Source organism: Caretta caretta, chromosome 1 (genome assembly GCF_965140235.1).
Source record: "Caretta caretta isolate rCarCar2 chromosome 1, rCarCar1.hap1, whole genome shotgun sequence".
Lineage (NCBI taxonomy): Eukaryota > Metazoa > Chordata > Testudines > Cheloniidae > Caretta > Caretta caretta.
The window spans coordinates 249,083,131-249,096,874 of NC_134206.1; the positions used below are offsets into that span (position 1 = coordinate 249,083,131).

Here is a 13,744-nt window from a genome sequence, read left to right on the forward strand (position 1 = left end):
CAGCTGTTGGTCTTTTGAGTAAACCACTTGGATTCACCTACAACTGTTTCTAAATGAGCAGAGAAAGGTGAGAAATTGGTTCTCTCTCAAAATAAATGGCACTGCTACACTGATATAGATGCTACGGTGAGAGGTGCCTTAGAAAGAACTTTGGTAGTTAGAATGGTAAGTAGCAGTCCCCGAAGAACTGACTACTAAGGGCCTCTAGATCTAGGCATCAGGACTCCACTGCAGCCTTACACTCCAGGTTAGGGCCTCTCCTCTCCAAGGTCTCCCATCAGACCAGTCTTCCACTAGTCGAAGAGGGCTTGATGAGACTTCTTTTCTAGCCCATCCGTATCATTCAGAGATCAGTCCAGATGCTTAATGGAGAGTGACATGAAGAACTCGCAACTCTTACCAGCTTAGGGAGAGCACCCATACCTAAACATCAAACCCAAGCTCTCTCATATTATATTGAGCACTGAGCCACCGTGCCAGTCTTTTTACATATTTTACCTCCCCCATCTGTGTCATTAACCAGGTCAGATGGATCCATTTCTTAAGAGTCATTGTCCACTGCTCTAGTATTTGATCCCTTCTTTTCCAGATTTCCCACTTTTCATTTTGGAAGCATGTTCCAGTTGTCCTTTCAGATCCTACCTGTTTGTGTTCTCCAGGACTTCCACTTTCTTACGCAGCTCACTATTTTCATTTGAACAGGACTCAACCCTGAGGAAGGCACAAAGAAAGAAAGGCAAAATTTAAAACCAGACATACATTATATTCAACAAAGGGGGTAAAATCCGAGTTCTAAGGTCCTGTCTATACTAGGTGGAAAAGCATTGCTGCAAACCTTTGCAAATCTTGACGTATTTGACCTCACACAAACCTGAAAAAGCCCCTGCAACTGCTACCCCAGGCATTTTACAAGTATTGGAGAGCTCTGCTAGTTGTAATGTTTGGGAGGCGTTCTTAGCTTAGGTCCAGCTCATTCAGTACTGGCTACAGTTATTTCTTCCTGGCATAGACAGGATGTCCTGATGAGCCTCCTAGTTCCATCCCACCATGCAGGGCTCCATGTCTGAAAATTACCCAGAAGACTTTCTTTCCAGGAACAGTGATGTAGAACAGGTGCCAATAAATATCGGTGTTCTAAGGCGTGTGGTTTATGGCCCTGCCACAACAGCTCTGACAAACATTGCTGCTACATGCATACATTTCTGTGGCCGAGGCAGCCACAGCTCAACGCGGGGCAGGCAATTCGGTGGCACAAGGGCCAGGAAGTGACAGGGAGGGGCCCTGTCTGCAAGCATGGCAAGAGCCAGCAGATCAGAGCAGGGCCTGCCCTGTGGGATTGGAGCCGCTGTGCGGTGAGTGCGGGACAGGTTCACTATGCAACCGCCCCCCTACAAGGCCTACCACTACCCAGAGGCAAAACGGACAATCCTGACTCTCTTCTGAGGGCTTCCTATGCCCCAGAGGCAGGACCCGAGACCCCCGCATTTCACCCCCAGGGGCAGGACTTGAAGTCTTGTCCCCCACCTTCTCCCTATTCATTTTAAATGATGTGCCGCAGCTCTGATTGCAAGGATGAGAGACATCCGTTTCATGCAAACCATATCTCTGACACTGTGTCCCTGATAGCATAGACACCCCTGAAAGATCACAGAGCCCATGTCTCTCACCTTCACAATGTGAATAAACCATGAGATTTATGTCCAAAGAACATTTGGTCCTTTCCAAGCTGCCATTAGAGATCACCAAAGAGACCACATTGCATCATATTTCGTAGTGCGAGTAAGGTGACCAGACTCTCAAGAGAACAAACCAGACTCCCATCTCAGTCTCTTAGTGGAGGGGGAAGGTGCACATGGGAGAGCTTTGCCATGTGTTTGGGCGTGGGATGGGGGTGGATGGGAAAGAGGCTTTCAGGGGTTTGCCCTGGGAGTGCAAGACTTTCAGCAGGAGACAGAAAGAGCAGGGGAAAATTGAGATGGGGGCTTCCCCAAAGGAGGTGCAAGGAGTTTAGCAGATGTGGGTCAGGTCCATCTGGCCAAGGGCACAAGGAGAGATGAGGAAAGATTCAGGGTACTTGGGAGAGGGACTAATTTGGGGCACAAGTCTCTGTAGGAGGATTTGATGCTTCTTGCTAAAGCAGACTGCCTGCTAACGTGCTCCTTCTCCACCACCTATCTCAACTCCTCCTTTACACCTATTCCTGCCTCTGTCCCCACCTTCTTAAGAAAAGGAATTTATTCATTCAGAGCTCAACTTGGCCTCGACACCGTCTGCCAAACGAACCATGAAAATCATGCTATGTAGCCACATCACATACCAACTACTGAAACGCAGCCATGGACGTATATTATTTTGCCTTGGCTTATTTAAAATCCAACTAAATAGATCTGTTAGCATGGTACCGGGATTTGGCCAGGGCCCTTTTTGCGTTCGCTCGTTCACAAATAGTTGGAGGAAGGTGTAAAAAGAAGGTTTCGCACAAAAGTAGCGAGGCAGCTGTACAACAGGAAGGGGAGCATAACCAACCTCAGAAAGTAGGAACCAGTTTCCTCAATGCTGTTAACATCAGAAGACCTACTACAAAGTACCAAGTGATGACACAATAATATTTGCCAAACATTAACCATATATACACTTTTATCTGTAGGACCCAAAAAACCCCCAGCCTCTTTCCTGGAGATAAACTCTGCCTTTAGTCACCACTAGGTGGCAACTGAAACACATTGTGCAGGAAACGCTCACAGTATCAACCCTCCCATCTCAACAACTGTGTCATTGGTTTATTTGAAAGGGGAGGAAGGCTGACTTACTTTTTTTCCAGGCTGTCCATGTATTCTTTCTTCTTTCTCCTACTTTCCTGGGCAGAGATCTAAGAGGGACGGGAAACCACCACACAAAACATCTTTATAGCAAAAGGAAGCCACAGGTAAATCAATAAACTGATTTAAAACACTGGCATTATTAAATCCAAGCCTGTTTGCTGCTCTTCTTTATTTTTTTCCCCTTGGCAATCAGCCCTAGAATTTCCTTGCCAATTCCCTATCCTAGTGCAAATACAGTCTAAATAAAAGCAGTAAAGTCGCTTCCCTAATTCTAATTAATAACTCTAATTCTCTTTACCTTCTACACTACATTACCACTCAGACTTCTCTTAGAGAAGAAATTCAGCGGCAGGGATGGGACAGGGGTTTACAAACACACCAGGCTCCATTTTTAACGCTGGATAACTAATACAAGCCCCTGTGCAACCGCACCTGCAAAATACCTGAGGGTGTGCAAGATCTGTACAAGGATAATTTAGGTCGTCAGGTTAGAAAACTTGCCCTCTAGCCAGCCATTTCCCTTGCTAAAGGAAAAGCAAGGCACTTAGAATATTTCAGAGAGTCCTGGCATAAAATAGCTAATTTAAGGCTCTGGAATTGTACTGCATGGCACAATGGTGCACAGAGGATTTAGAAGCATGAAAATGGTGGGTAGAAGTCTCCTTCACCAGGTAGAGGGGACACAGAGGCTTTGTCTAGACAAGGGAAAAAAGGGGTGGCTTTCTTTAAAAGGAATTAGCTGACATGATTTCTTACACCACTAGCACCTAGTATAGGCATATATTAATATTTTTACAATCGTGTTAGCTTTAATTGCTACTCAGATGCTATGGTGATGAGCAAAACAAGTACCTGGACAGACAGATAGGTACTGACTAGATGGGTAATTTAAGTGGTAAGTAGCAGGGGATAGAAGGAAGAGTATCTTTATTAAAAATACAACAGTATCCTACAGCATTATGGACCGTTTTTATAGAACTGATGTAGCCTTATTGTATGAGACATGAGAGGGGACCATTCAGCAGAGCTGCATCTTAAAATTACCTTGTTCTTTATTTTCCTGCGGATTTTCTTCAGTGCTTTTTCCTCTGCCTTTGTCAGGGGCAGTTTTGTAGGAATAGGGTACCCCTCAGCTATCAACGTCCTCTTCTCTTCCTCCGTCAAGATCAGTGGACCAGTCCCCTGTAGCTTCTACATGTACCAAAGGGGTGGGGAGAGGCAAAGAAAACAGGAAATTCATCCAGATTAGTGGATCCCAGCACAGCTGTGCTGTAAGGCATCAGTCCCAGCAAGTTTAACGCCAGCCCTGGTGACCCCATTAAAATGGAGTTGTGACCCACTCTGGGGTCCCAACCCATGATTGGAGAACTGACCAATGATGAGTATTTATGAAAATCCCACCCTAGAGTTGATCACCTACTGCCTCAAGACAAAGTGGCAAGACATCCACTGTGATGCAGGTGATCACATGGGTCATTAATCTATCAGAGCAGAGTAGTAGCTGCAAGAAAGTATAAAGGAAAAGCTTGTTACACAATGACAGGTTTCAGAGTAACAGCCGTGTTAGTCTGTATTCGCAAAAAGAAAAGGAGTACTTGTGGCACCTTAGAGACTAACCAATTTATTTGAGCATGAGCTTTCGTGAGCTAATAAATTGGTTAGTCTCTAAGGTGCCACAAGTACTCCTTTTCTTCTTGTTACATAAGACACATCTTTTCACTGCAGACTCCAGCTCCAGACAATCAGTGGGGAAGCCAAAGCCCAACTACTTGATTTGGAGTTTCAGCCAGAGTCTGGGAGGCTCCCTAAAAGGAGCAACAACAAACTAGAAGTACAGAAAAAGTAAAACACCAGGTAACAAAAAAAATTGGAAAAAAAAGTCACCACAACTTACATGTGGTGCTGTCAGGAGAGGCGAATTGGAGAGTGCTGAAGCCATGCGTGATGTCACTTTAGCTGTGGCTTGTAGTTGGACAGGGCTTGAAGGTGGGAGGAACCTGGTTGGGCTTTGCCCTCCCTCAGAGTCACTGCCATGGCTGCTGGGAGGGGTTGGAGGCAGGTGCAGAGGATCCATTGCTAATGGGATGGGAGAAACAAAACAGGAAGTGTTTATCCTAATGAAAGCATTTGGAAGCTCCAGGAGAACCAACAAATCAAAGCGGCTTTAAAACTAGAGGTGAGTTAGCATGGAGAACAACTTGCTCTGAAGGCCCTGGAGTGAGAGAGATTCTCAAGGGGAGACTTGTAAATGTGCAGCTGCCCCAGCCTTCCAGTTGTACAGCACTTAATTACGGGTTTGAAACGTATGAAGTGACCTTTCCCAATAGCTCACCCCTCTTTAGCACAGGTAACAGCAATATAAACTTGTCCCACACAGTGCCAGCCACACTGTCAGAAGACAGGGCACTGGGCTAGATGGCCCATTGGCCTGACCCAGTATGGCTATTCTTTTGTTCTTAAGATACAAAGTAGGAAGAGTCAGTTTCTGCTATGCTCTTCATAATTCCAAACACCTCAATCAAGTCCCCTCAAGTTTGCCTCTTTTCCAGGCAAAGTAATCCTAGGTCTCAAGGATTCTAGTTCTATGCAGTTAACTGTGCAATCAGTAATATGTGATAGATGGAAGGGATCATTTTCTTTATGAAAAACAAAATTTATAAGTGGGTCAAAGAGGCTGGTTTCTTTAGCAGCCTGAATCAAATCCCTAGAAGACAGCAGCCATGCTCTGGAGATTAGCAAAGGCGGCTAGAAAGCCAAATAGTTCAACAGAGCACACTATGATCATCTTGGGTTGGTAATTAACAAACCTTCCTTAGAAGACAGGTTCAGGAACTGATCTACTTCATGTGGCTCCAATTTAATCTCAGGAAGAACCTTCTGGCCCAATGGTTTCATCTACAGAAGGAATTAAAAAAATAAAATTTGAGTATAAGGAAACAAGGGAAGCTTCTCTGTAAGTGACCAGACCTCTTTCCCACCCTCCTACTCCAAGATTTTTTTTTTTTACTGCTTCTCTGTAACTTATTAACTCAGGTCAATGAGACCATTACCCTGAAAAACAGCTGCTGGGGCTTCTCTTACTGATATAATTAGTTAAATAAAAGATTACGTCTCAGGACAACGTTTCAGACCAACAGGTAATGTGCATTGCACTCAAATTACTTCTCTTGGAAACAGAGCTGGCCCAAGCATTTGCTGGACCAATGTGCAAAGGCTTTGAGCAGGGTTTCTGCGAAAAAAGAAGCATTCTTTTTGGTTGGAGGAGGGTTTGGCACAATTGAGAGGATGTCAGGAGAGTTACCATCCGGAAGGGGCATCAGGGTTCTTGTCAGGATGAGCTGGGATATGGGGCCTAAATTCATTTTACAAAGTGGAGAAGGAACAAGCAAAGAAAGTTATAGGCCAGAATTGGAAGGGGATACTGAGAGAGATGGAGCCCCCACAGCTGAGCGCAGGGCTAGAGTGAGACCTGCTTTGTGATCCTGTAATTCCTGACCTGAGTCAGTCAGTCATGCTCATTGGAGTAGCCAATACAGCCAGAATCTTACTGTGTAACTTTCTGGCCCAAAGCAAAAGTAAAAAATCAGGACCCAGTGAGTTTTTAGAGTAATGTGGTCCTGGTCTTGCTTGTGATATTGTGGCACCCAACTATAGTAGTGGCACATGCTGGAGACTACGAATTCACACAAACTACAAGATGGTTATGACAGTCTTAAATCTTTCAGCTTCCTGTGAAGTGAATTAATTTGCACACGAGCACTTCTGATACGCCACCAAGCAATGAAAGCCTGGTTGTGAACATGGCCTGCCCACACTGCAGCTGGAATTACATCATCCTGATGGATTGGACACCCTCCACCACCACAGGGGCGAGAAGGGAGGAGCTGAAAGAATAGGCCTTTAAAGCAGAGTTCTGGCTGATCAATAATTCTTGTAACTTATTTTCATTGACTGAAGCATATTCAAACTAAGCCCTGGTGAACATTCTTTGCCTGTTGAACCTGTGGTCACAAATGTATCAGGAGTGCTCCTTACTAGGCCTGCTGGGCTGGAGGCAGCAGCAGCCCAAAGTGTTGTAAAAGCTGAATACACTGAAAACCCAGGTAAGTGGCACCGCTGACCTTACAGTGATATGGAAGTTCTCACTACAAGCGCTGGCCACCCCACATAGGTGTTCTCCTTTGGGTTAGGGTGAGTTTAAACAGCCTTGAGGCAAAATCATTGTGGATAACGGATGATGTGCATCTTGCCACAGATTCCATGGGGTTAACTGGTTAGCGATTCTAAGTGGGACTGATTCATCAGACTAGGTGTTCTAGAGATGCGTGAACCCCAAGCTTTGACCCTGTCCAGAAGAGGCTGTAAGTATAGAAAAGCAAACGGTGCAGCCGGTAGACAGTAGAGAGGCTGAATTATATAGAGACCAGAGGCTGAATTATAACAACACCAGAGGCTGAATTATATAGAGACATTTGAAAAATGGGCACTTACATTATTGTTGGAGACTGGCAAACAAGAGACGACACCAACCCATAATGTATTGCATGTCTGGAATTCTCAGACCTTCACACCAGAAAGACTACACTGCAGTGCAAAGCTTTATGGGAACCTGCATCTATCTGGACAGGCAAGAGAATAGAAAATATGCAAGTACCATGGCATCAGATTGCAGCTGGGGTTCTTCGCCTTCCAGGGGCAGAGGTGTGATGGTGAGACTGACAGAGGGGGTAAGGCCAGGTGCCTCACACAGCGCGGGTTCAGTTTTTATTGTTGCTGAAGTCAATTCCGCACCCAGACACCATTCCTCATTTTCCAGGTCAGCTGGCAGGGAAAGAAAGCGACCACCACGCATTTAGATCGGAGATAGAACATAAAAACAAATCAAAAATGAAACCAGCTCCACCTGTCCCTGACAAAAGAAAACTAGAAAAGGAGGCATTTAGCTCATTGTTATTAACAGAACCCTGTACCTATTTTCAGCTTATTATTCCATGCAGACAACTGAGCCATTTCATAACTGTAACCTAACCTTAGCCTTGGGATATGGGGATAAGTGGTGAGATGACAGAGAGCGGGTAATCATCACCATATATTGCTGAAGGCTGCTAAGACATGGTAGAACAAGACTAAACAAGCCATCAGATAAAGCAGCCCAGGAGTAGCGTTCTACACAGGCTAATGTCAGTTTTGTTCCTTCTCACACAGTGCCTGCGTCTGGGCAGACTTTTGCTCACCCTGGTGCTTGTAGTCATTACACAACTGCAGAGACTGAATGACACTTTCGGGAACCAAGAAGCTTTTGCTCTTCCAAAATGAAATTTCTCTTCCCCAGTGTTTTATTTAATTAGCATAAAAGGGGATAATAGCTTTAATGATTTCATAGGAGTATTGGTGACATCATGATTATCTCAGCTTCCTCCCCAGAGCAGCTGGGAGTCACAGCATAAGATGTGCACTTTGACTGGCAGCAATTAAATGTACATCATGTGTTGGCAGAGCTATAATAAGGCCCAGTTTATTGAAAGCTTGGCCATCAAGGGAAACTCAATGGTATTCAGCTGGCCAAGCTGGATTCTTTGCACTGAGGGCCAGGACTTGGTGGGGGTGGCAGTATCTCTACTTCAGTAACACTCTGGTCAATGCATGTGGTGAATCAGAGCATTTGGGCAGAGAGCCATGCTCTACTTGCCTTGGTCTAAAGAACGAGTTAGCCTGCTCTAGAGTCATGAGTGTAAGGATGATAAGTCAGGAGGATTCCCACTTTTAACACAAGCCCATCAAGAGCCCAAAACAACCACGCTATTACCACCACATATATCTATGAATTCTTATCATTGCATCCTGCCCAAAGAAATTACCACTGGTGTTCTGCTGTGTAAGCTATTCATCCCCCCTGTGCCATGTTTCTGGTTCAGAGTGGCTGCATTTCAGTGGTGGGATAACAGTACTTGTGAGAGTCACGCTAGCTAAATCAACCAGTTAAAAAACTGAGCTGGGTAGCATGGATATCTACCCAGGCAAAGGATTTTGCTCTTTCTGCTGCTTCCCTAGCCCGACTCCACACACACACACACGCTCATTACACATACAGAAGCAACAGGAAAAGCAAAAAGCCTTTGCATGCCTATATATTGATGCACCACGGAAGCTCAATTTGTAATGGATTGATTTATAGCTAGGGCCCTACCAAACTCATGGCTATGGAAAACACGTCATGGACCGTGAAATCTGGTCTTTTGTGTGCTTTTACCTTATACTATACAGATTTTATGGGGGTGTCCAGCATTTCTCAAATTGGGGGTCCTGACCAAAAGGGAGGTGCAAGGGTGTTGCAAGATTACTTTAGGGGCGGGTTGCGGTATTGCCATCCTTAATTCTGTGCGGCCTTCAGAGCTGGATGGCTGGAGAGTGGCGGCTGCTGACAGAGGGCCCAGCTCTGCAGGCAGCAGCACAGAAGTAAGGGTGGCAACACCACACCAGGTCATCCTTACTTCTGCGCTGCTGCTGGCGGCAGCTCTGCCTTCAGAGCTAGGCCCCCAGCCAGCAGCCACCGCTCTCCAGCTGCCCAGCTCTGAAGGCAGAGCCGCTGCCAGCAGCAGCGCAGGATTAAGTGTAGCAGTACCGCAACCCCTCCTACAATAACCTTGTGACACCCCCCCCCACCACACACACCCCCACCCACCCCTTTTAGGGTCAGGACCCCTACAATTACAACACTGTGAAATTTCAGATTTAAATAGCTGAAATCATGACATTTATGATTTCTAAAATCCTATGACCATGAAATTGACTAAAATAGACTGTGAATTTGGTAGGGCTCTATTTATAGCATGCCACTCACAAGTACTGTGAAGGCAGTATCACTTCACCAGGGACTGAAACACAGCCTTTCTGAGCTAGAATCATGCAATGCAACAGTGACAAACAGCTTATACATCTGAACTGGGAGTGGGAGGGAGGGGAATATATTTAGGCAGAACAAAGTTACTGGAGTTCAGCCGCAAATGGGCAGTCTCCATCTTCATTTCGCCCGCTGGTATCAAGACTGCACACAATGTTGCTGGCAATTGAGTAACTGGAAGGAGGGAGACAACATACAGTTTTGATACTAGTCATTACTTTGTGGTGTAACCTAACTTACACTGCTGGAAAGCAAGAGATGTAATTTGAATAAAAACACCGAGGGGGTTAAAAATGAAAACATATATCCTGTAATCAGAAACTGCAAACAAACAGCCACCCCAGCTCTGCGAGGAAGAGTAACTATAGAGAGAGTGAGGATATTTTTTTTTAAATGTCTATATTTTAAGCTGCCCCAAAGACTTCAGGCATAAACAAACAAACATACATACATTTAGAGAAAAGGGCAATTTGTCGAAATTTCAACTAAGGATAAAGGACACTCTGCTCTCTCAGCCCTTCCCCTGACACCCTCTCCCCTTTCCCCCGTCCACAGCCTTCCCCACCACAATGAAAATTTCTATTGTACTGAAATAGAGTTCCCTTCAGTTTAGTGTGTGTGGATGATTCAGATTCTTAAAACAATATTCTCTGCTTTGTCTGGACCTTAAATATTGTGACAGGGTCAGGCCAAATGGCTACAGGAGAATGATCCTATTGGAATCCGGGAAGTGGGCGGGCAAAGCCCACGCACTGCTAAAGGATCCCCCTAGCCTAAGAGGGGGATCCATAGGACCTGGACACCAAATAAACATGGGGAACAAATAATGAAATAACAGGGACAGGAGCGTGGTCAAAGGGTCAAACGAAGGGAACTGAATGGGGACACCGAGCAGAGAACCCCGGACAGCACCCGCTGCTCCTCAAAGGCATCAAGGGAGTCAGTGGATGCCGCCCAGAGGAACTCTGCCCTGATAAGTGAACGGATGGAGGATGGGAAATAGGCCCCACAGTCACAGGAGACTCCATAGGCCAACCTCCTCACTCTGGTGAATGATCCTATTGGGATCCAGGAAGTGGGCAGGCGAAGCCCGCCCACTGCTAAAAGGATCCCCCCACCCCCCGCGGGGGATCCATGATAGAAGGCAGATATATTAGCCCCAGGTTAAGTAGGTCCCTTTTCCCTGGGTAAGGTAACAGGGAAGGTTTTTTTTTTTTTTTTTTTTTACAACAGATGTTTATTGTCAACAGATTAGCCATACATTTTGCCTTAACCTTGTTCCACAGACGTATAAAATGCCATCATATATGGTATGTGACAGGGTCGGGCTAGATGGCTATAGGAGAGTAATAGAAGGCAGATATATTAGCCCCAGGTTAAGTAGGTCCCTTTTCCCTGGGTAAGGTAACAGGGAAGGTTCCAGAACAATGAGGAACTTTCTGGAAATAATTAAGGCAGACAGGCCGATTAGAACACCTGCAGCCAATCAAGAAGCTGTTTGAATCAATTAAGGCAGGCTAATCAGGGCACCTGGGTTTAAAAAGGAGCTCACTTCAGTTTGTGGTGCACGTATGAGGAGCTGGGAGCAAGAGGCATTGGGAGCTGAGAGTGAGAATGTGTACTGTTGGAGGACTGAGGAGTACAAGCATCATCAGACACCAGGAGGAAGGTCCTATGGTGAGGATAAAGAAGGTGTTGGGAGGTTTGAGGGAACCTGGGCCCGCCCTCTACTCCAGGTTCCAGCCCAGGGCCCTGTGGAATGCAGCTGTCTAGAGTGCCTCCTGGAACAGCTGTGTGACAGCTACAACTCCCTGGGCTACTTCCCCATGGCCTCCTCCCAACTCCTGATCAGACACAGGAGTAGTTGACCTGGACTGTGGGTTCATGAAAAAGGCCAAACTGAGTGCTGCCGTGAATCTCCGAGGCAAGCAAATCCGCCCAAAAGTGCAAAACCCACCAAGGTAGAGGAGGAACCTTGTCACAATATCCTGTGGCACTTTTCACCAAAGCAAATCTTTTCGTATGAACTCTGCCAAAATGTTCCCTCCCCTCAGCTATTGTGGCCACATTTTAGTGCTGTAGGGTGTAAGCCACTTCAGGATCCTTTGGGAGGAAAAGCACTCTGTTAATTTACATTCATAATGAACTGAAGCAGCAGCCTTGAGTGTTCTTCTGAGACATAGCACATCACATAACCAGGAGGCCCTGCCCTCTAGGCTGTACTTGGTGATTATTAACAATTCTAAATCACTGATTTCACAAGGGCTTGGCTGCCATGACAGAAAGAGACATTTATCATTCTTAAAAATCATCGTTTTGCTGCACTGGAATCTCCAGAGGCCTCAGTAACAACCACTTAGTTCTGCAGAAGTTATTTGGAATTATTCTAGACCTGAAAAGCCAGTTTAACCAGTCAAATACTCATCAGGGCATGGATAGTTTAGCATTGACGTACTATATTTAACCAGGAAATTATTATAAGGAACTTTCTCTGGCTCTTTTCTTGACAATCATCTCATATATACACGTAGGGAATTCTTTGAAAAAGTGTGGAACTGAAAATGCACCCACCTGATCTCCCCTCTATTACATCATATCCCAGAAAGCTACAGGTATTCTCCTCCCCTGTCCCCACCACTCCAGAGCAGAGTGCATCAGTGTATCTTAAAACCAGAGGCGAAAGTAAGCCGGTACGCCCCGTTACGGCGTATCGGTAAGAGCCAGTGTGCCGTACCGGGACCGGCTTTCCCAGAGGGCAATTTAAAGCCCTGGGGTAGCAGTGGCAGGAATTTAAAGGGCCCTGGTACTGCCCCGGGCCTTTAAATCCCTGCCGGAGCCCTGCTGCCAAAGCCCTGGGGTAGCAGTGGCTGGGCTCTGGAGTGGATTTAAAGGGCTGGGGCGGTAGCGGCAGCTGGAGCCCTGGAGCCCTTTAAATCCCCAACAGAGCCTGGCTGCCACTACCCCAGGGCTCGGGCAGCAGGGCTCAGGAAGGGATTTAAAGGGCTTGGGGCTCCGGCAGCTGCTACCAGAGCAGAGCCCCGGGGTAGTGGTGGCAGCCGGGAGCCCCAAGGCTCCTCAGTGATTTAAAAAAAGAAAAGGAGTACTTGTGGCACCTTAGAGACTAACCAATTTATTTGAGCATGAGCTTTCGTGAGCTGCAGCTCACTTCATCGGATGCATACCGCTGCGGTAGCAACAGCTGGAGCCCTGGGCCCTTTAAATCACCCCCAAGTCCCAGGGTTCCCAGCCGCCTCTGCAGCTGGTAGGTCGGGAGTGATTTAAAGGGCCCCAGGCTCCCAGGCGCCACTACTGCACCTGGAACCCTGGTCCTTTAAATCAAGATTTAAAGGGCCCGGGGATTTAAGGCCCTGCCACTTCCGGTTAAGGCCACGCCCATTGCTCAGGACTCCGGCATACCGGTAAGACCTCTGACTTACTTTCACCACTGCTTAAAACATTTCATTGTCATCTTTGCTACAAAATCTCTTCCTAAGGCTTCCAAACCCTGGCTCCAGAGGACCGCGTTATACTGAGAGTATTGCTGCTAGCCCCTTCTCTGTTGGTTGCTAGCACTCTCGCGAGCTAGCAGTGTTCACTGACACACCAGCGTTCCATTATGCCTCAGCTGCACCAAGGATTCCAACAACGGGCCCTCAATGGATCCTTCCAGCCCACCATGGATTGATATTGAGCAGTAATGAACCTAAGTGCACATTATACCTCCTAGCCTAAATTTTTTCTTCTGGAGACTTGATTTTACACATGGACTTAAAGTCATTAGTAAAAGCCATGTAATTTTTAACCTCTCCTCTGGTGGACATTTGTCCATTTCTTAAAACCACCCCCCACTGTGTCTCAATAGGGTGGTTTGAAGCAATGCTGTTCAGACTTTAGGTGCATTGGCAGAGGTAGGCGGGGCCACTACCACTGGAACAGCAAGATGGTGCTAAAAGGCCGGACCAATATGTTTGCAGAGCTGTACGCTGCTCGGTACTTGCCTGAGTACTACAATCCTCCGCAT

General features: G+C 46.4%; 1 protein-coding gene across 2 annotated transcripts in view; it reads right to left on the reverse strand.

Moving 5' to 3' along the window:
• The window catches only part of CREB3L2 (cAMP responsive element binding protein 3 like 2), a 110,330-nt gene that overhangs the window by 18,888 nt on the left and 77,698 nt on the right, over positions 1–13,744 (reverse strand). For both annotated transcript variants that reach the window (XM_048830447.2, XM_075122887.1), the window contains exons 3-8: positions 7,477–7,643; positions 5,630–5,717; positions 4,717–4,898; positions 3,867–4,013; positions 2,811–2,869; positions 643–711 (exon numbers count right to left, since the gene is read on the reverse strand). In XM_048830447.2, coding sequence (XP_048686404.2) covers positions 643–711; positions 2,811–2,869; positions 3,867–4,013; positions 4,717–4,898; positions 5,630–5,717; positions 7,477–7,643 — 712 coding nt within the window. The remainder of the gene's footprint in view (positions 1–642; positions 712–2,810; positions 2,870–3,866; positions 4,014–4,716; positions 4,899–5,629; positions 5,718–7,476; positions 7,644–13,744) is intronic.